At 34.2% G+C, this 20,808-nt stretch overlaps 1 protein-coding gene and 1 pseudogene across 1 annotated transcript; both read left to right on the top strand.

Moving 5' to 3' along the window:
* Nucleotides 1–8,293: 8,293 nt before the first annotated feature.
* LOC120198290 lies at nucleotides 8,294–9,039 on the top strand (annotated as a pseudogene).
* Nucleotides 9,040–12,084: 3,045 nt separating this feature from the next.
* LOC120198337 (26S proteasome non-ATPase regulatory subunit 1 homolog A-like) lies at nucleotides 12,085–18,526 on the top strand. The gene is made up of 13 exons (XM_039199674.1): nucleotides 12,085–12,393; nucleotides 13,171–13,240; nucleotides 13,740–13,845; nucleotides 14,035–14,146; nucleotides 14,220–14,388; nucleotides 14,583–15,058; nucleotides 15,162–15,297; nucleotides 15,372–15,617; nucleotides 15,835–16,055; nucleotides 16,139–16,397; nucleotides 16,553–16,785; nucleotides 16,878–17,379; nucleotides 18,025–18,526. The coding sequence occupies exons 1-13, from the start codon at nucleotides 12,239–12,241 to the stop codon at nucleotides 18,337–18,339; spliced, it is 3,000 nt and encodes a 999-aa protein (XP_039055605.1). The 5' UTR covers nucleotides 12,085–12,238; the 3' UTR covers nucleotides 18,340–18,526.
* Nucleotides 18,527–20,808: the final 2,282 nt, after the last annotated feature.

Here is a 20,808-nt window from a genome sequence, read left to right as displayed (position 1 = left end):
GAGGATGGATAAGAAGAGTTTGAGAATGTGTATATCGATGATCAGATTATAGGACACAGGAAGTCAGAATGTTGAGTTTGAGTAAAAGAAATTTTAGGATGTATGAAATAGAGGTGAAATTGATAAGTTGAGTAAGCGAATGTTGAGATAATTTAGATTGGAAAGGATGTATATGATTGGTATAATAGGGTTTGTGCCCTAGATTGAACAAAATTTATTATTTAGTTGTCAGAGTAAAGGTGCTAGAGTTATAAGATTGGAGGAAAGATAAAGTGGAGTTAATTGATTATGATGTGAATTTGAATATAGTTGTATGTTCTGAGCAGATAGCTATGATGAAGACACTGAGATAAGTATTTGCATGGAACCTTCAGGAAGGAAAATACAAGTATAAGAAATGATAAAGAATGAAGTTATGTATAAGAAATGGGTTATCAGAGTAATGAAGATGCAATGAAGATTGGTACATAAAGATGAGTATAAGTGATAAGACAAGAGTATGGGAACATGAAAGGAAATATATGATTTATGTATAAGGAAGAAGGAATAAAGAAATGAAAGGGATTGATTTAAAGGATCAGATACGATAAATATGGAAGTACAGAGGACAATTTTGATATAGAAATAAGACAAGTGTGCAAGGTGATGTGAAAATATTGTTTGACTCTTTAAAGTATATGTTTAATCACATTGAAGAAGATTTAGAGTTGTGTTTTGGTCAAATGATGACGAAATACAAGTTTGGTATGGTTATAAGGTAATTAGAGAGTTATGAAGAAATAGATGGATTTATGATATAGAGATGAATGTTACTGTCAACGTGATGAGTGACATTATATTGAATTTTAGAAAGGTCAAATGAAAGATGCATAATCGAATAAGAGAAAATACAACAATGGATTGGTATTACTGGTTATTGTTTATATGATAAGCAACAGAGGATGAATGTATAAACGAAAAAGATAGTCGGAAAACTTAAGGATTGAAAAGTAAGTTTCTGATGATGACAAGAAAGAATAAGTCAGGGAAGCAACATAAGAACATTAGAAGATAATGTGCAGTGAAAATTCGAGGGTGAATTTTCTTAAAAGGAGGGGAGATTTGTAACATCCGCAATACCGGGTTAGTGACCAAATTGTAAAGTTTCAGAATTTGGTGACTAAAGTATAAGAATGAAATAGTTCAATGATTATTTGATGTATATGATGAAGGTTAATTAGTAATTATTAAAGGAAATTAAGGATTAAATGGTCATTTGACCAGAAAGATTTTTATATTTCTTTTTAAGGTAATATAAACGTGGGAAATTGAGAAACATCCAGAGTTCTCTTCTCCTTTCTTCTTCTTCATACGTGGGAGAGCAATGCAAAGGTAAGTTTAATTTCAGTTGGTTAATTCTTGAGTTTTAAGCTTAGTTTTGATTCTTTGGGTATTAAATAAGCTTAAGGAAAGCTTATATGGGATTTAAACAATAAGATAAAGGAATTATAAAGGAATTTGCAATATGAGTTTTAAGATGAAATTTTGATATGGTATGGTTGTTGAAGTTTTATGGATGAATTTGACTTGTCATCAATCTAATTAAGAAGTATGAAGTGTTAGAATTGGAATTAGAACACATTGAAAATTTGGTATGATTTTTGAATCTCATATGGAAGATAGGATTTTGAGGTTTAAGATGAAATAAATGAATATAGATTGGTTTAAGTATGTGTACTAGAGTTAAGAATGAAAAAGGGGATGATATATGAAGTGTTTGAGAGAAAATGAAGTAATTTTCGGGCTGAAATATGATTTCTGGGCAAGGGGAATCGGTACCCATTCAAAGGGAACCGATACCTCTTCAAACGAACAACATTTCCAGAATGTCATTAGGGAATCGATACCCCCATAGTAGGGAACCGATTCCCCCTAAAGGAAAAATGGGAATATTAGTTTAATAAGTTCGTTTAAGTTGCTAGTATCTAATTAAAAGATGTAAGTATCTAATGATTGCCTCAAAATGTACATTTATGTAGATTCTGCGCGTAAAGCAGTTCCGGAATCATTGACAAGTAAGATCGATCAAGGGGAAAGATAAGAGATTGGAATTTGACTAGTGAGGCCAGGTGAGTGCATATTCAATAGTATATGATGTGCGATGGGAATAAGACTTGCGATGAGTCTATTTCCTGAAGTGTTACACATGAATTCATGATTAAAGGCATGAGTTGAATATGCATGTATGTATGCTTGATTATATGGATTGATCTGTTCTTCTATGTGTTAGGTGATAAAGTATAAGTGATTACATAAGAAAGGTTATGAATTATATGAAATATAAACTATGTGATCATAGTAAAATATAATTATATTATTAAATGATAAGTGAAATAAGCTAGATAATATTGATCTATAGGATAATGTGAGAATAGTACACTAACTAGGAGATTTGAACATAAATGATAATATGAGCATATAAGATAAGCTAGATGGGAAAGATTCATATGTTTAAATAAAACTATAACACATGGGTTGTATGATAGAAATTTATGAAGCTATATGAGAAGATTATAAGAGTTATATGAAATTGAATTAAGTAAACAGATTAGATTATATATATAAAGAAATAATAGAAGTGAGATGTGTTTATAAGTCTGACATAGATGAATATGAATATGAATTATAAGAGTGCTATATGATTTATATTAGGATAAATCTTGAGAATATATATATATAGATAGATATGAAATGAAATGAGTTATATGAATACATAATTATGTGATGAAATGGTGGATTACCTGAACATGTGAATATATATATATGTCTAAGAGAAGGCATAAGATTAAGATATAAGCAATGTGACTATAAGTATATGTGCTCTAAGTGATATGACTTATAGGTATTTCTATTATAATGTTACATGATATGTTATGTATGTTAAATGAATTATGTGAGGGTATAAGAAATGATATGAAATATATATGTGAAAACAAGTATATGTTATGAGATAAGACCTATGACTATAAGCTACGTGAAGGTGTTATAGGTGTTTCTTGTGTTATATGAAGTATATGATCTTATGTAAACAAGATATGATAAGTATGCTTACATGAATAAATGTGATTGGGTGAGAAATGATAGAAATTATATGAAAACATAATATATGTGACATGTGAATTATATGGAAATGATCTACGTGTAAGTGAACTATGTGACTATGTGATAATATGAAAAGAAGCTATGTGATACGTGATATGTGAAAGTGAATTACAAGTTTATGTGAAATGATAAGTATAAAAGAAAATGCTCATATTATGTGTCTTGAGAGCTAGGGGTATAGTTGGCATGCCAAGAGTCAAGGGTTTACCTATGTTCTACGGAACATATGGACAGTTTTACCTATGTCTTTCGAGACATATGGACAGTATACCTATGTTCTAAGGAACATATGGACAGTTACTGAGGATCTTTATGACCTCTGGATAGTTACCGAGGATCTTTATGACCTCTAGATAGGTCCTTCGGGACATTTATATGAGCTGTAATGACAGCATAGTGGTGCACAACCTCAATAGACTCACATATCTACAGTTCTCACAGGTGTACATGGGCTAATCCAAAGATATGAACAAATATATATTAGTGGTATGATAAATGTTATAGAAATGATATGATGTTGTGTGTGTATAGTGTTTGATTGAAAAGGTTAACCATAAAAGTATGTGATTACATGATAAACTGTTAATGATGAATTATGTGTATGTATGGATTTACTGCAATTGATCTGATATGATTTTATATGATACGAAGAATGCATGGAATTGATATGACATGATAGAACAGAACATGCATATATTGATATATGTTATAAAGTGCATTATAAGTTGTTATGCCTCACTAAGTCTTCAACTTAGCGTGTGATTGTTTCACACGTAGGTTTCGAGAAGATTAAAGAGTAATGCGGAGCAAGACAGGTCAGTTTTCCTTACCAAATGTCAGATCAGAAAATATAGGTACTGTATATAGAGTGTAGTTGGCATGTAGTCTAAAGACATAAATTGTATGAACTCTGATATATATTTTGTAAACGTTTTGAATAAGTTAAATGTTATCAAAGTTTTTAAATTACTCACTGTTTTATACGAATAAATGTTTGAAAAGTCAATGTGACACTTCGGACTCGTATACGGATCGGATACGGGTTGGGGGTGTTACAATGACAGTGGCCTCTTGAACGGTGGGAGGGGACTCTCGAGGAATGATATGGGCCTCTTCAACGATAGGAGTAGACTCTTGAGGGATGACAGGCGAGTCGGGCTTCTTCTTGCGGTGTTTTCGTACTATTGGAGTGTACGGAGACTTAATAGCACGTGCACGCCGTATGATGCGTGAACTCTGTCGTGCAAGAAAAACCCGACGTAAAGCATCCACCTTATCGAGCCGCTAAATAATTAAATACAAATATCAGTAAATAAACAGACATGATATTTAAACAGTGAAAACAAAGACAAATATATTTCAAACTTGCATTGAATTCACCCAAGTCATTATTCTATCATAGTTCACAAAATGCATCAGATAACAAAGGCAAATATGTTTCAAACTTGCAACACTGTCAACTTAGTATTTGTCTTTGTCTATTGGTTGAAGTAATACAATTCATTCAAGTTTCAATTTGCAGAAGAAGAATAGTTTCTGGAACTTAAAATCGCAACGTGAAAAATGACTATCGCAACGCGAAACGAAAATCGCAACGAGAGAATCGCAACGCGAAATGAAAATCGCAACGACAAAATCGCAACGCGAAACCAAAAATCGCAACGCGATTATAGTTTCGCGTTGCGATTTTCGTTTCGCGTTGCGATTTTCATTCTCTCGTTGCGATTTTTATTTCAACCAAAAGACAAAACAGTGTTACTAAAATATAGTTTCAAGAATAAACTACTTCTTCTTCTTCTGCAAATTGAAACTTGAATGGATTGCATTACTTCAACCAAAAGACAAAACAAAGACAAATACTAACTTCAGAGTATTAAAGAATACACAGTTTAGCAGAATTGGCAGCAAACGAACAAATTTACTTTCAACCAAAAGACAAAACAAAGACAAATACTAACTTCACAGTGTTAAAGAATACACCGTTTAGCAGAATTGGCAGCAACCGAACAAATTTACTTTCAACCAAAAGACAAAACAAAGACAAATACTAACTTCACAGTGTTAAAGAATACACAGTTTAGCAGAATTGGCAGCAACCAAATAAATTTACTTCAACCAAAAGACAAAACAAAAGACAAATACTAACTTCACAGTGTTAATAAACAGTTTAGCAGTATTGGCAGCAACCGAATAAATTTACTAAGCAATCTAAGTGAAATGGTTAATCTAAGTGAAATTACGAGTAAATTTATCATCAAGTTAAATATGGAAAATCTTAAACTTACCTCGTTGCGTAGAGTATGAACCTCATTCTACAACGATACTACTATCTCACGTAGAGCGGCAACCTCACCATGTAAAGTAGACACCTCCACACGCCATGCACCATCGTTATCGCGTAGAGTGCCGATCTCCTCACGCAAGGCATTGACCTCATCACGTAACTCCCTTGACTCATCCCGTGGAGGTGGAGGAGGAGAACAGGGAGATAGAAGTCGTGGCATCTTTGTCGGTCGCCTATCATGAGGTGATGGTGGAGAAGAGGCTCGATGATGTGATGGGATAGGTGATGGCTCTCGTTGTAGAGGTGTATAGTCGGGTCGATCAGGTGATGGCTCTCGAAGTAGAGGAAGTGGAGGTTGCTCATCATTCATGCCATCAAGAAAACGCTGACTAGCTTGCCACCAATCAGTGGCAAGCTCAACCTCTGTGGGTGTCAGTCTCATTAATGGAGTGTTGGCCTCCTAAAAATATAAAAATTCAAACAAAGTTAAACGCCTACTATTAATAACTTGTCTATATATGATAGTATTTGTGTTAACTTACATTATTTATTGTCGCATATGGTATTAAGTCTTCCCAATCCAACAGACGTTTCCTCTTCCACGAAATAGCCCTAGGAATATCATTTGAGGTTTTTAATGCATATGTCTGCATGCTGGGGAAAGCCTCGAATATCCAAATCTACAAACAATATAATAACAAACATTAGTAATTGTTAAATAATTAATTATAATTTTGAAAACATTATATAGAAATTCTTACCTTAAAGGCCCAAACAAAGCCTGACAAAGTGTATTTCGACCCATCGCCACACAAACTTTTGCGGTCATCAAAGGCAGACGACAACTTAGTCCAGGTAGCTTTCCATATATACGAACCCCACGGAAACAGATTCCATGCATTTAGGTCCTCTACCAATAATATTAGCTCCTGAGGAATAGGTTGTCTGGCCTCTCTGCCTAAAAAGCCGGCATACAAAAGTAGTAGAAGGCATACTCGGACAACATCGACGTCATTCATCCAAGTAAAACCATCTTTCTTATTAAATAATTTCTTCAGGTCGTCGACGTGTAAGTTCGGCTTCTCTATTGACTCATCAGGAAAAACCCTGGATAACCATGATGGGCGGGTGATATGACGAGTGTACCGGCCTACATCATCGTGTCCGAATCGTAGACCAATGATTAAGCAGAACTCATTCCGCCCAAAACAAGTATACGCCGGTGGAAAATGAAACCATATCTCTTCCTCACCACGTTGTATACTGTCGGGTAGATCGCTAGTCATGGTCTGAAGCCACAAATGGGTCAAATTAACATCTCCACCCAGATGTTGTACTCTCAGCCATGGCCCGAAGCAGGTTTTCTCAAACAATTTTCTTTGTGCAGGTGAAAGCTTCGAAGCAATTGTAGTGACTAGGCTAACTTTATTCCTTAATGTCAATGAAGCCGAAAAAAAATTCTACAAAAACAATAAACATACCAAGTTACATATACCAAAAACTACACTGTGAAGATATACCAAAAACAATAAACATAAATAATAGTTTATTCTTGAAACTAAAATTTGCAACACTGTTTTGTCTTTTGGTTGAAATGAAAATCGCAACGCGAAATGAAAATCGCAATGCGATTTTGGTTTCGCGTTGCGATTTTCATTTCGCGTTACGATAGTCATTTCCGCGTTGCGATTTTCATTCTCGAAACTATTCTTCTTCTGCATTACTTCAACCAAAAGACAAAACAAAGACAAATACTACCTTCACAGGGTTAAAGACTACACAGTTTAGCAGTATTGGCAGCAATCGAATGAATTTAATAAGAAATCTAAGTGAAATGGTTAATCTATTATTGAAATTACCAGTAAACTTATCATCAATTTCAATATGAAAAACCTAAAATAATGCAAAAAATTCAAAATAAAAATAATTAAAAAAACTAACCCTCGGAGGTTGATTTTCCATTTCTGAATGATTGTGAGGGATTTCTGACCGTGAATGGTTGTGAGGGATTTCGCAGGCGATGGGGACAGAAATCTTCGGAGATGGGGATTTTAGGTTTGAGGTTATGAGGTTATGAGTTGCGATTTTAGGTTTGAGGTTATGAGATGGAGATGGGATTGAGTGTTGTGATTTTAGGTTTGAGGTTATGAGTTGCGATTACTGTGGACGGTTCAGTTTCCGATATATTAAGAAATTCGTGTTTGGAATTTGAAAAAAAATACGCGTTAATACGAATGGCGCTATGTAAATCGCATTGTGATAGTCAGATTCGCATTGCGATTTACGTTTGCGATTTTCCTAATTTGCATTGCGATTTACGTATTCGCATTGCGAATTATGAAAATCGCAACGCGAATACGTAAATCGCAATGCGAATTAGGAAAATCGCAATGCGAATTAGGAAAATCACAACACGAATTTGGGAAATCGCAATGCGATAGTCAGAATCGCGTTGCGAATCTGGAAACTGATTTGCGATACCGGAGATCGCGTTGCGAATTATCGATCGCATTGCGATTTAGTTGGTCATTTTAGCAAATCCAAAAAAAGTTGGTTAAAATCGTATATTATAAGGCATTTTTTGTCACTGAGGTTTTTTTCTCTTTTTTATATATAAATTGATTAATTATTTTAACAAAATTTATTATCAAAAGACTTGTTAATGATTTTTGAAGAAAATTGGTAGAGGAATAATGTTTATTCTAAAATTATCACTTTTTGGATGAAATATATATATATATATATATATATATATATATATACTTTTTAGTCTTTCATTTCTTTCATTCTGATTTTGAATGTTATTATTAGTTGATGTTGGAAACTTTGTATGAAATTTCTACCATATCAAGAAAGACACGTACTACCAGCTCACCAAGCTTTTGGGTCTCCGCCCTTCCGTTAAGCGCCTCACGATGTACCAACAAGGTTGCTTCGCAGGCGGCACGGTGTTGCGGGTGGCCAAGGACTTGGCTGAGAACAACAAAGGTGCTCTTGTTTGCTCGGAGATCACTGCCGCACCTTTCGTGGACCTACCGACACTCACCTAGATAGTCTTGTTGGCCAAGCATTGTTCGGTGATGGCGCGGCTGCTGTTATAATTGGTTCAGACCCAGTGCTTCAAATAGAGAAGCCTTTGTTTGAACTTGTTTCAGCAGCTCAAACGATCTTGCCAGACAGTGATGGTGCCATCGATGGCCACCTTCGTGAAGTCGGGCTTACGTTTCATCTCCTCAAGGATGTTCCAGGGCTTATTTCTAAGAACATTGAGAAGAACCTAGTTGAGGCAGTTCAACCATTGTGAATCACCGATTGGAACTCTCTTTTTTGGATAGCTTACCAAGGTGGTCCAGCGATATTGGACAAAGTGGAAGCCAAGTTAGCCCTTAAACCCGAAAAGCTTCAAGCCACATTCTTTCAGAATACGGCAACATGTCAAGTGCCTGCGTGCTGTTCATTATGAATGAGATGAGAAAGAAATCAAAAAAAGATGCGGTCCGGACCACAGGTGAAGTGCTCGAGTGGGGAGTCCTATTTGGGTTTGGACCAGGGCTCACAGTTGAGATCGTGGTGCTCCATAGCATCCCTACTTAAAAATGGCCTTGCATCATTGTTATTATTATCATCGTTGTCATCATGTTATCTAATATAAGTTCCTTGCAATTTTATTTGAGTTTATATATTATTTCCTTTGGATTTATATGTTTCTTATAAAAGATTGATGATGTAGGTTTGCTTTAAGGCCAATGAAACTCTAGTACCAACTTATATTGTAACAATATATAGAAAGTTCCAATTTCATCATCGTATGTGTTGCCTAGACTTATCATGAGAAAAGGGAATGAAGCATAAATGAGAGGCAAATCAAACGAAACCAAACCAATTCCTATACAAGAGATAATTTATTAACATATCAAAATCTATATATACTCACCTAATATTTTAAATATGACAATTAAATGTGTATACTCCGATTGGGTATTAGTGCTGGATACTGGTGTGTCTGAAATGAGTATGGTCAGATTTTTACTAGTTTTTCCATGTATTTGGAGGATACTTGGAGGTCATATTCGATACCAGTGTGTCAGACAGGTATTTCAAGAAAAATAAAGCGTCCCAGTGACGTAGGTCTGTTTTTCCATTCAACGTTGCTTTGGTTGTTAGAAGTAAAGCCAGTTTTATTTTTTTTCCTGCTTCCTTTGATTGAGTGTTTGCCTCTAGATTCAGTTATCGTTCTATGGTGCCTACAATTTTAAAAATGAACGTGGCCCTTAAGCATATGTATCACGCACAAGTTTGAGTTGCAAACTTTTCATTAACTAATAGCCATAGTTTCTGTGCAGGGGCACTAGGGAATCAACTCCTTGCAACTTGATAAGGGACCCAGAGATTATAAGAACCCCTGGTTCTTCTTCTTCTAGGCCTACCATCTCAACAGAGGCTAGCCAGAGAGCACATAATTCAATGCGCGGACATCTCCCGACGGCACATGAAATGGATGAGTTCTTTTCAATTGCAGAAGAAGAGCAACAAAGACAGTTCATTGAGAAGTAAACTCCACATTTCTTTGTACCTCTTTGTTAATACTGTTAAGATCTGATGAAAGATGTGGGTTTATTTGCAGAGACAACTTTGATCCCGTGAAAGACATGCCACTCCCAGGATGTTATGAATGGGAGAAATTAAACTTGTAGATGACATCATTGTTGCATAGGACTTGATTTCCAGCCAATTCTCACATGATTTCAAAGTTAGGCTTCTTTCAACTAACAGGAATTAGTCTTTTAGCTGTAAAGGTGATGGTGTTAATTTCCATTTTCCATCTCCATTAATTCACTTGTAAAGAAAGAATTAGGACTTAAAAAAAACATGTAGACTAATGGTCTGTAACATGACAGAGGTAATGAATTACACAAACATTAAAAATCAAAGTCCTTTGTCTAACAGATCATCTAGGAAGAAGGGAAGGGAATGAAGGCTAGGGTTTAGAAAATTTTAGAACTTGCAGGGTCAGTTAATTTGGTACATAATTTCTTATCTTTTGTACTGTATTTTGGAATAAAGATGGTTCCTTTTCCTTCTCATTATCTTTTCCTGTATCTTCTCTTATGATCTTCACAGGTAGGTTTTGGTTTTTTTTTTCAAGTTTTCCTTTGTCTTTGTGTGGGACAAAGGAATTTTGATGACAATTTTCATCAACTTAAAAAAGTTGTTGATATTCGAGTTCTAATAATAAAGTTGTATTTAATATTTGAATAATATTTGAAAGATGGTTGAGGTATTTATTTCAGGTAGTGGTGGGGTATGCTTTTGTTGGTGGTAATGTTTTGGAAGAATCTTGTGTTCTCTCTCATGTCTACATTGCATTTCAAACTTCTGCCTGCAACTTTGTTCCGTGCTACAAAAACTAATCTATTAAATGAAAGCATAATATATGGTTGAGTTGGTTAGTTGAATTGAATTTATTGATCGTTTTCAAAGTCCCCAATCACATATTTGCATGCAGACATCGATCAATCAATGTGATAATTTTTGTTCGATTTTTTTCTAGATTAGATTAACGTATGATATCAATGCTCCTATTTAATCGATTCTTGTATTAAACATTCTAGGATTGAACTGAAGTTGATTTTGTGTCTTGAGTGGATGCCCAATAGTTTACATTTGTTATTCGATTTATTGATTTACGACTAATCTAATAGTATTCTTTTTGTATTATTTGGTAAAGTGATGCTTTTTGTATTATTTGGTAAAGTGATGGAAGATTCAATTATTAATGCATATATTTCGAATAATTTAATTTCTAGATCCTTTAAATATATATTAGAAATTAAAATAATCTAAATTATCTTCAACTCTACGCTTTGAATCTTAAATAGACAATTATGATATTTCAATAATCATAAGTTCAAATATATATTTAATTTGAATATCAGTGAAATCTTAGCCATAATGCATCTTAGGTTTATTTTCAATTATTAATCAGCTTAAGATTGGTTAAACTCTAACCTTTATGTACATCAGATAATATATTTCAATTCCGTCAAGGTAAAACTTCCGCTTGGGGGCGGAGAATAGTTGGGGACACGAAATATATAATGGATAATCGGGGTTTAGTCCTTGAGTTATTAAAAAAATTTAAAATTAATCTCAATTATAGTTTGTTATATATATTATTCCAACAAAATGACATTTTGATTCGTTTTTAGTATTGAAATAGACATATTAAATGACGGATATAGTATATATGTCAGTAGCCGTCAATCATGTACTATATAGTTAACGATTTAATAATCTAATTGTATAGTTGAAACAAAAATTAGAGTTTATTGTTATAATTAAAAATAAAAGAATTCATCAAGTGATATTAATGGTAACATAAATAAAAAACTAAATTCTTTAAGTAAGGTTATAAGTCCTGACGTTTATGAACAATGAATATTTGTAAAGTTCGACCTAGAATAGTCTATAATAGTTTGAATATCAAAGATTAAAAAAAATAAAAATAGTTGTTATCTTATTTCACCAAATATTTGGATAAAAATTTGAAAAGATAAATGTTAGAGATTGATTTTTTATTTTACTTTTAAAAAAGAAAAATCCTTATAGATATAATTTATTATTCTGATACTTTTCAATTATTTTGCATCGGAAATAATTTTCTTTCTACGTCGTCCCTTTTCTGTTGAGCGCTTTTACGGATCGTCGAAGGTTCTCTTTTTTTCAGACGAAAATACCCAATTCCTTTCATTTTCTTCTTTTACCGACGAATCTCCACAAATTATAGAACGTTAGTGTCTTTGATTTTGGAGAATGGCGACGGCAGCGGCGACGACGGTTAGCTCCGCTGGAGGGTTACTAGCGATGCTTAATGAGAGCCATCCCCAGTTGAAGTTCCATGCTCTCACTAATCTTATTAGCTTCGTTGATCAATTTTGGCCAGAGATCTCTACAAGTGTTCCTATTATGTAAGCCTTATTCTTTATTGTGGTGGTCCTTTTGTGATATTTTCTTTCCTTCTGTCTGTTAGGTTTTGGTTGTTTTGAACTGATTGGTGGGTGGGAAAATTGAAGGAAACGAAGTGTAGAAAGCCTCTTTTTCCTGATGTTTTGTTTAGCTACCGTGGGAAAGATTGAGAATGTGGTTTGAATTCATAGTTTAAGTGCGTAAAATTTGGAATTTCAGAGATTTCCAATGGTTTTGATTTTTTTCTTAGATTTTAGGAGGCAATCGGGAAATTTGTGATTCACCTAAATTGTAGCAAGTCCTCTATGTGATTATTGATTGTTTTACACAAGCTCTATGCTTTGTATTTTTGCATTTCATAATTAGGAACTAGGAAGCATTTGCAGCAATTATTTTGTTATTCACACACAAAAAAAAGCAATTATTTTGCAATGTAGGTAATGCTTTTTCACTTAGTTATACATTTTTGGAGAATACAAACAATGGTGGCCATGATTTTTGAACTTATGCTAAATTAAAGTCAATGTTCACTTGGAAAATTTCTTATATCTGTTTTGGACTGGGGGAAGAAAGGGTGGTAATTTAAAATAAGATGAAATAGTGCAAGTTGTCTCTGATTTTTGAACAAAACCAGCTTATTTTAAATTTTATCTGGCACTATTTCTTCCACTCTTAGATAGTCGTATAAGTTATCTGGCCTGAAATGGTAGTAATTTTGTTAAAAAAGAAGTGCGCTAAATGAGTTATGTGAATAATGATATTATGCTTGTGATTTATAGAGAGAGCTTATATGAAGATGAAGAATTTGGTCAGCATCAGAGACAACTTGCTGCTTTGCTTGTCTCAAAGGTTCTCCCCTCGTCCATCACAGTTTGTATATGTATTAATGTGCATCTTAGTTATTGAATGTGTATAACTAGCACATGCTTTGGAACTTGGAAGGACGATTTCTTTTAAAAAATGGAAAAACAAAAATCTGAACTCCATGATCTTCATCTGTGCATCTCTTACTTTTTTGGTCATGTTTTCTTAACAACAGTTCTAATTATCAAATTTTAATGATCCAAAAGAGTAGTCCACCTTTTAGAGACTAAACAAAAAAGAAAGGTTAATATACTCTGTATATATATATATATAAACTAATGTTAATATTATAATTTTCATTAGATACATTTATCATGTTAAGATGGTGCCTGCTGTCATGCAGTAAACTTTAGTTTGACTGCATTTACAATTTTTAATTGAGAAGTAATAGAAGTAGATGTCCACTCTCTGCTTTCATTTTTTTAATGCAAATTTGACTTTTTTGACATTTTACTTATTTGGGCTACGTTGTTTTTACACTCAGGTCTTTTATTATTTGGGGGAGCTCAATGATTCGTTGTCTTATGCTCTTGGAGCGGGCCCCCTTTTCGATATTTCTGAGGAATCTGATTATGTTCATACTCTCCTTGGTAGCAACTTCTATTCATTTAATGACTGTTTGATCAATTGAAATTCATTACAATGTTGCCTTTGGTTGTATTTTGCTGCTAATGAGGGTTTCAGAGAAGCCTATGTTTTCACTTATAGTTGAATATATTATATTTCATGTTTTAAATTTGATATTCGATGCTCTTGACTCCATCTGCTCTTAATTTCAGCCAAGGCAATAGATGAGTACACTAGTGTTCGGTCAAAGGCAGCAGAGTCTAGTGATAAAGCAGCAGAGATTGACCATAGGTTGGAGGCGATTGTGGAGAGAATGCTCGACAAGTAATAGAGCTTTTTTCATACATGATGAAAATATTTGGATTTTGTCTATTTATCTTACTCTTCTTTAATTTAGTTGTATTGTTGATGGAAAATACCAACAAGCGATGGGAATTGCAATCGAGTGCCGAAGACTTGATAAACTTGAGGAAGCAATAACGAGGAGCGATAATGTTCATGCAACTTTAGCATATTCTACTCACGTCTCTCATTCATTTATATATCGCCGAGAATATCGCCGAGAAGTAAGGATGTTATATCAGTAGTTCATAAAAGATATGTACTTTGTATTAAATCTTTTGCTACTAGTTTTTTTGACATTCTTTTATTAGATCAGTTTGTATTCATTTATTATTTACCCTTTTCTTGGAAATTTCCTACAACCTTGTAAATTCTGCCAGATTCATCATGTTGGCCAGTTATTCTTTGGTTCATGCAGGTGCTTCAGCTTCTTGTTAAATTGTACCAAAAACTGCCTTCACCTGATTATTTGAGCACTTCTCAGTGTCTCATGTTCTTGGATGAACCTGAAGGTGTTGCAAAAATATTGGAGAAACTTCTCCATTCTGAACATAAAGAGGATGCTCTTTTGGCTTTTCAAGTTGCATTTGATCTTGTGGAGAATGAGCATCAGGCATTTCTCTTAAATGTAAGAGATCGGCTTCCTGCTCCCAAATCTCAGCCTTCTGAATCAGTACAGCCAGAATCCAGCGACCCTGCTCCTGTTCAAAATGAAAATTCTAATGCTCCAGAGGATGTTCAGATGATAGATGGTTCTTCTGCTTCACCAACAGATGTGCCTGCGGTTGATCCTAAAGAAGTTATGTATGCTGAGAGGCTGAAAAAAATAAAAGGAATTTTGTCTGGAGAGATGTCAATACAGTTGACCCTACAGTTCTTGTACAGTCATAACAAGTGAGGCATTGATTCCTTTTATACCATCTTTTGGTGGAAATAAATTCTTATTGTGTTTCTTTATTGTATATACAAGGTATTAACTGGTTTCTGTTCATCTTAGATCGGATCTATTAATTTTGAAGGCTATAAAGCAGTCTGTTGAAATGAGAAATAGTGTTTGCCACAGTGCTACAATCTATGCAAATGCTATAATGCATGCTGGAACAACAGTTGATACGTTCCTGAGGGACAATCTGGTAAAATAATTATCTTACTGTTTCCTTTTCACTCTTTTGGACTGTATACTTACTATTACTGTTGTGATCATCAGGATTGGCTGAGTAGAGCCACAAATTGGGCCAAATTCAGTGCAACAGCTGGGCTTGGTGTTATCCACAGAGGACATCTGCAGCAGGGGAGGTCTTTGATGGCTCCATACCTTCCCCAAGGTGGTGGTGGTGGTGGGAGTCCATACTCTGAAGGTGGTGCACTGTATGCGTTGGGTCTCATTCATGCCAACCATGGTGAAGGCATTAAGCAATTCCTTCGAGACAGCCTACGCAACACTAATGTTGAGGTATATTGACTTTCTTGCCCTACAATAGCTTCATTTTCCCCCAACGAATAGGCCTTGAAGTAATGAGAGATACTGACTTTATATCTACTCACAAGAAAACATGCTCATCAGCTTGTAATTTCTTACCTCTATGCCATTTGTGAGGATTTGTCGTATATTGTTTGATAAAATAGCATCTACTTTATTTGAAATAAATTACTGGATACCTTTTCTTCAGGTTATCCAACATGGGGCATGCTTAGGTCTTGGTTTGGCAGCGCTAGGAACTGCTGATGAAGAAATCTATGATGAGGTCAAAACTGTGCTTTATACTGACAGTGCTGTTGCCGGTGAAGCTGCTGGCATCAGTATGGGATTGCTTATGGTTGGAACTGCAAGTGAGAAGGCAAGCGAGATGCTTGCTTACGCACATGAGACACAGCATGAGAAAATTATCAGGTAAAGTTTCATATCTTGGTATTAGACCAGGCTTTATCCTGGTAGTGTTCTTTACTCCGCATGTTTTTGCCTTTTGGTTTCAGGGGTTTAGCTTTAGGGATAGCTCTTACAGTTTATGGAAGTGAAGAGGAAGCAGATACATTAATTGAGCAGATGACTCGGCATCAAGATCCTATACTACGCTATGGTGGCATGTATGCATTAGCATTGGCCTATAGGGGGACTGCAAACAACAAGGCTATTCGTCAGCTCCTGCACTTTGCTGTATCGGATGTGAGTGATGATGTTAGAAGAACTGCTGTTTTAGCGCTGGGGTTTGTTCTATATTCAGAGCCATCACAGGTAGGTGCTGTTTTCCTTCATCTGTCAGTGGGATGTTATTAATGTTTGATGCACCTTTTTACCCATAATTTTTCTAACTATAATTTATCTTTGGATCTGTCATCGGGCTTATGAATTTCTGAAGATCTCACAATTTTGTCTGGTCAACACTGCAGACTCCTCGAATTGTCTCTTTACTGTCTGAGTCTTACAACCCACATGTTCGATATGGTGCGGCACTTGCAGTGGGCATTTCATGTGCTGGCACAGGATTGAGTGAAGCCGTATCATTGCTAGAACCCTTAATATCGGATGCTGTTGATTTTGTTCGTCAAGGTGCCCTCATTGCGATGGCTATGGTCATGGTCCAGATCAATGAAGCCTGTGATTCACGTGTTGGAACATTCAGGTCCTTTTTCTTCCTTTCCTTTGCATGTTTAATTGTTGTACATATATATTGCTTTATTTAGCTAACCCTTTTTTTTTAACTCCTTAATCTAGGCGACAATTGGAGAAGATAATACGTGATAAGCATGAGGATACAATGAGCAAGATGGGAGCAATCTTGGCCTCTGGGATCCTTGATGCTGGTGGGAGGAATGTGACCATAAAATTGCTTTCTAAGACAAAGCACGACAAAGTCACTGCCATTGTCGGTCTTGCGGTTTTTAGCCAATTTTGGTACTGGTATCCCCTAATCTATTTTGTGAGTTTATCGTTCTCACCCACAGCTTTTATCGGACTGAACTACGACCTGAAGGTTCCGAAATTTGAGTTATTATCCCATGCAAAACCTTTGCTTTTTGAGTATCCAAAGCCAACTACTGCACCCACCACTACGTCAGCTGTTAAACTCCCAACTGCTGTCCTGTCAACTTCAGCAAAGGCTAAAGCTAGGGCTAAGAAAGAGGCAGAACAAAAGGCTAATGCTGAGAGATCATCTGCTGCTCCGAATACTGGAAAAGGCAAATCATCTAGTGAGAAGGATGGGGAAGCTATGCAGGTAAAATTCATCAAGTTATCCTTTTGAACAATGTTTAAATCTTCTCTTTTATTGTATAGATCTATGTTTAATTTGATTCAGATGTGTTGAATATATGTGTCCAACACTGGTATTTTCAATTTTTTGTTTTTCTTTTTATGTATTTTGAAGCGTTTTTGGAAGATCATATCTTCCTATTTTTATCAAAATACTTGTCTTAAAAAAATGAAGAGTCTAAGAATAGGTTTAGATTTTAGAATTCAAGACTTTTGGGGGCTTAGTGGAGTGAGCAGTGAGCATTATTTCAGTAACTCATTTGTGTTACGCTGGGATTGGGACTAAAATTCAGTTGAACTCTAAAATCAAGAGACATAATTTCTCTTCGAATACTTTGTTTTAATCTATGTTACTTGGATGCGAGTGTTACATCCGGCACAGTTATATTCACTTATTTTCCAAGTTTTCTAATGTATTTGCATGGTCTATGGAGGATCATATTTTCATATCTATATTTTGATATGCGTTGGATATGGTTGCCGGATACAGTTATTTATAGAAAAATTAAGAATCGGAACAAAGATTTTCATTGATTGTTTGAGATTTGCTGAGTAGATGATCGATCAAAATATTTACTAACCTTTCATTGATGCTTTATGTTGAGCGCAGGTTGATAGCCTTCCAGAGAAGAAAGTAGAACCTGAGCCGGAGCCGGAACCGACATTTGAGATTTTGACCAATCCAGCCAGAGTAGTTCCTGCTCAGGAGAAGTTCATCGAGTTTTTAGAAGACAGCCGATATGTGCCTATGAAGCCGGCACCATCTGGGTTTGTTCTCCTTAAAGACCTGTGTCCTAACGAACCAGAGGTGCTCTCTCTAACAGATGCACCTGCATCGGCGGCATCCCCAGCTGCAGGTCGATCATCGGCTATGGCGCTTAATGACGAGCCTCAGGTCCCGCAGCCTTTTGAGTACACATCCTGATTTTTCCAGGTTACAGAACTGAACAGGGCCAATGATAATTCCAGAATCGTGCAGTGCTTCACATTACAACTTTGCAACAATTCTGGAAACTTATGGTAGTTTAGTTCATGGCGTGTTATATATCTATTGATTGATTGATTTTCTTATTTATATAAATATTTCTTTATTTTCAAGTGTTCTATTGATCATATTTTCCCATCGTCTCCTTTCATTAAAAAGGTTTAACTATTATTCTCCTTTTACGGTATTTCATGAAGCATGTAAGTAGGTTGAATATATATGATATTATATGAACACACTGAAAAACTGTTGTTTTTGAAAAGCAAACTATGAGACACTCAAATTCTTTTCAAAGTTTAATGATCAAGAGATTCAAGACGAGTAGAATTAAAGTCGAGTTATGAAATTTGTAGTTTACCCTACCATATTTTAGCCTATTTTATGTATTTTGGCCTGGTGGAATCCCTTTACTTGGTGGCCTTGGTGGTATAGGGAAATTTGGTGGAATCGGGGGTGCAGCTGGAATAGGTGGTTATACAGGTATATGTGGCCTAGGTGGTGGCGGCAGCGGCGGCGGAGGTGCAAGTGGTCTTGGTGCTGCTTTCCCATCCCCTTGAGCTCCTTAGCTAGTTTAGTTATGTTTGGTGATGTCTAAGTTTTTTCTAGTGGTCTCTTCAGGGACAACGTGTTATGCTCATGTTCTGTGCTTTTCCGTTAATGTAATTGTATTTCAATGTTAAGGATTTAAATTACCATTACAAATGTGGGTTTATCGTAAATCGTGGTAGTGAATATATATTTTCTTTTACATGATTTTAATGACGCGAAGATAACATATTACGAAGGATAAGTTCACAAAATGACAACAACAAAATTTTTTATTTAGTTATATTCATTTCGATTATGTAATATGCAATTGAATTAATCAAAATGTTATATTATATATTAATCGACTTTCTTTCCTTTTTTTCAATAATAATTTTATATATCATTAAATTTTGTGTTGGTAAAATTCTGTAATGCAAAGAAGTTCTTTGTATAAAATTCTGTAATCCAATTTTAGAAATTACGTCCGTTCGAATAAAACTACTTATAAGACAATAACCACACATCATAATAAATTTATTTTATTAATTTTCATTTATTCTTTATTTTATTAATTAATAGTAACGCCTTTGTTTTTACTGCAGTTATTTATAGCACATTTTAACCCGTTTAATTATCAACTTAAAACCAATCAATTATGATAATATTTGATTAATATTTATGGAAGATGAGTTAACATAATTATCCGTTTCTTAAAGAAGATGGATTGAATGTTTCTTATAAGTTGTATAGCATCATTGATTTGGTTTTCAATTACGTCGGATTAAAGGTATTGCAAATTATTCAGTTAAACCCATCTTTCATTCATGCAATTTTATGTTTGTCGAGACTTGAGTTTAAATCTTTTTACCCTTAACTCTGATCTTTCTGTGTTTGTAACTCTTAAATCAATAAGATAATGATATTCGATTTTTGTTTAATTATTTTCTAAAAAATATATTTTTATCGATATGACATATATTATATCACATCATTTTTCTTATATGGCGTGTTACGTTAGTATTTTACTTATATTGTATTCGCCTAATCAATAAAAACGTTTTAACAGTTAATCAACAAATAGATTTCATCTAAACATATATCATTTTAACTCAAAATAAAACCCTGAAAACTAGAGTGCTCCAAGAAAAAATGACCAGTAAAGAAACATTAAAGGCAACTTTTAACATCATGACTTTAAAAGTTTAAATAGTTTCTTAATTTTCATTTTTCTTAAAGATTAAATAAGTTTTCAAATATTTTAATAATATTAGTTAAACTTATTTATCATGTTAAACTACCATTCACAATGATAATGTTATAACGATGAATAACAATTCTTTATTAACGAACCCTATAATAAATAAATTAATTAATTAATGATACAATACATAAATAATCATTGATTATAAAATATTGTTTTATCTATTATTAATTATAAAAGTGGTAAAGAATGGCGACTATCGTAAGTGCCAACTCACGTTGTTGGGAAGATAAGATCAACAAAACAATTTTAAAATGGACCACTTCAGTCTTGTCGCTTATGGGTGAAACTTTGTAAGTCTTTTCTTATCCTTTTTATTGGCCCACATCCAGAAAAGGAAGTAATTCTTATTATAAATGAAAAAAAAATATTCATTGACTTAAAAAATTAATTTTTTATTCGATTTAATATTAAACATTTGATTCGAGTTCAATTGATCAGTAATTTAATAATTCTTGTTCAACTTTTAAATAAATAAATAAAATTTAAATTATAAAATAAGATTTATGTAATTTTTTTTAATAATTTATAGATTGATTTTTATGTTAAAGTCGAATCATTTAACTCTGTATAATATATATATATATATATATATATATATATATATATATATATATATG

The sequence above is a fragment of the Hibiscus syriacus genome, unplaced genomic scaffold (assembly GCF_006381635.1).
Source record: "Hibiscus syriacus cultivar Baekdansim isolate YM2019G1 unplaced genomic scaffold, ASM638163v2 tig00117056_pilon, whole genome shotgun sequence".
In the NCBI taxonomy this organism is placed as follows: domain Eukaryota; kingdom Viridiplantae; phylum Streptophyta; class Magnoliopsida; order Malvales; family Malvaceae; genus Hibiscus; species Hibiscus syriacus.
This window is presented reverse-complemented; position numbering and strand designations above follow the sequence as displayed.

Excerpts from the sequence above, each read along its gene's own strand:
- LOC120198337 (XM_039199674.1), top strand. The coding sequence starts at position 12,239 with ATGGCGACGGCAGCGGCGACGACGGTTAGCTCCGCTGGAGGGTTACTA. Across the intron at positions 14,147-14,219 it reads GTGGAGAGAATGCTCGACAA|TTGTATTGTTGATGGAAAAT; the intron begins GTAATAGAGCTT and ends TCTTTAATTTAG. Across the intron at positions 15,298-15,371 it reads CGTTCCTGAGGGACAATCTG|GATTGGCTGAGTAGAGCCAC; the intron begins GTAAAATAATTA and ends TGTGATCATCAG.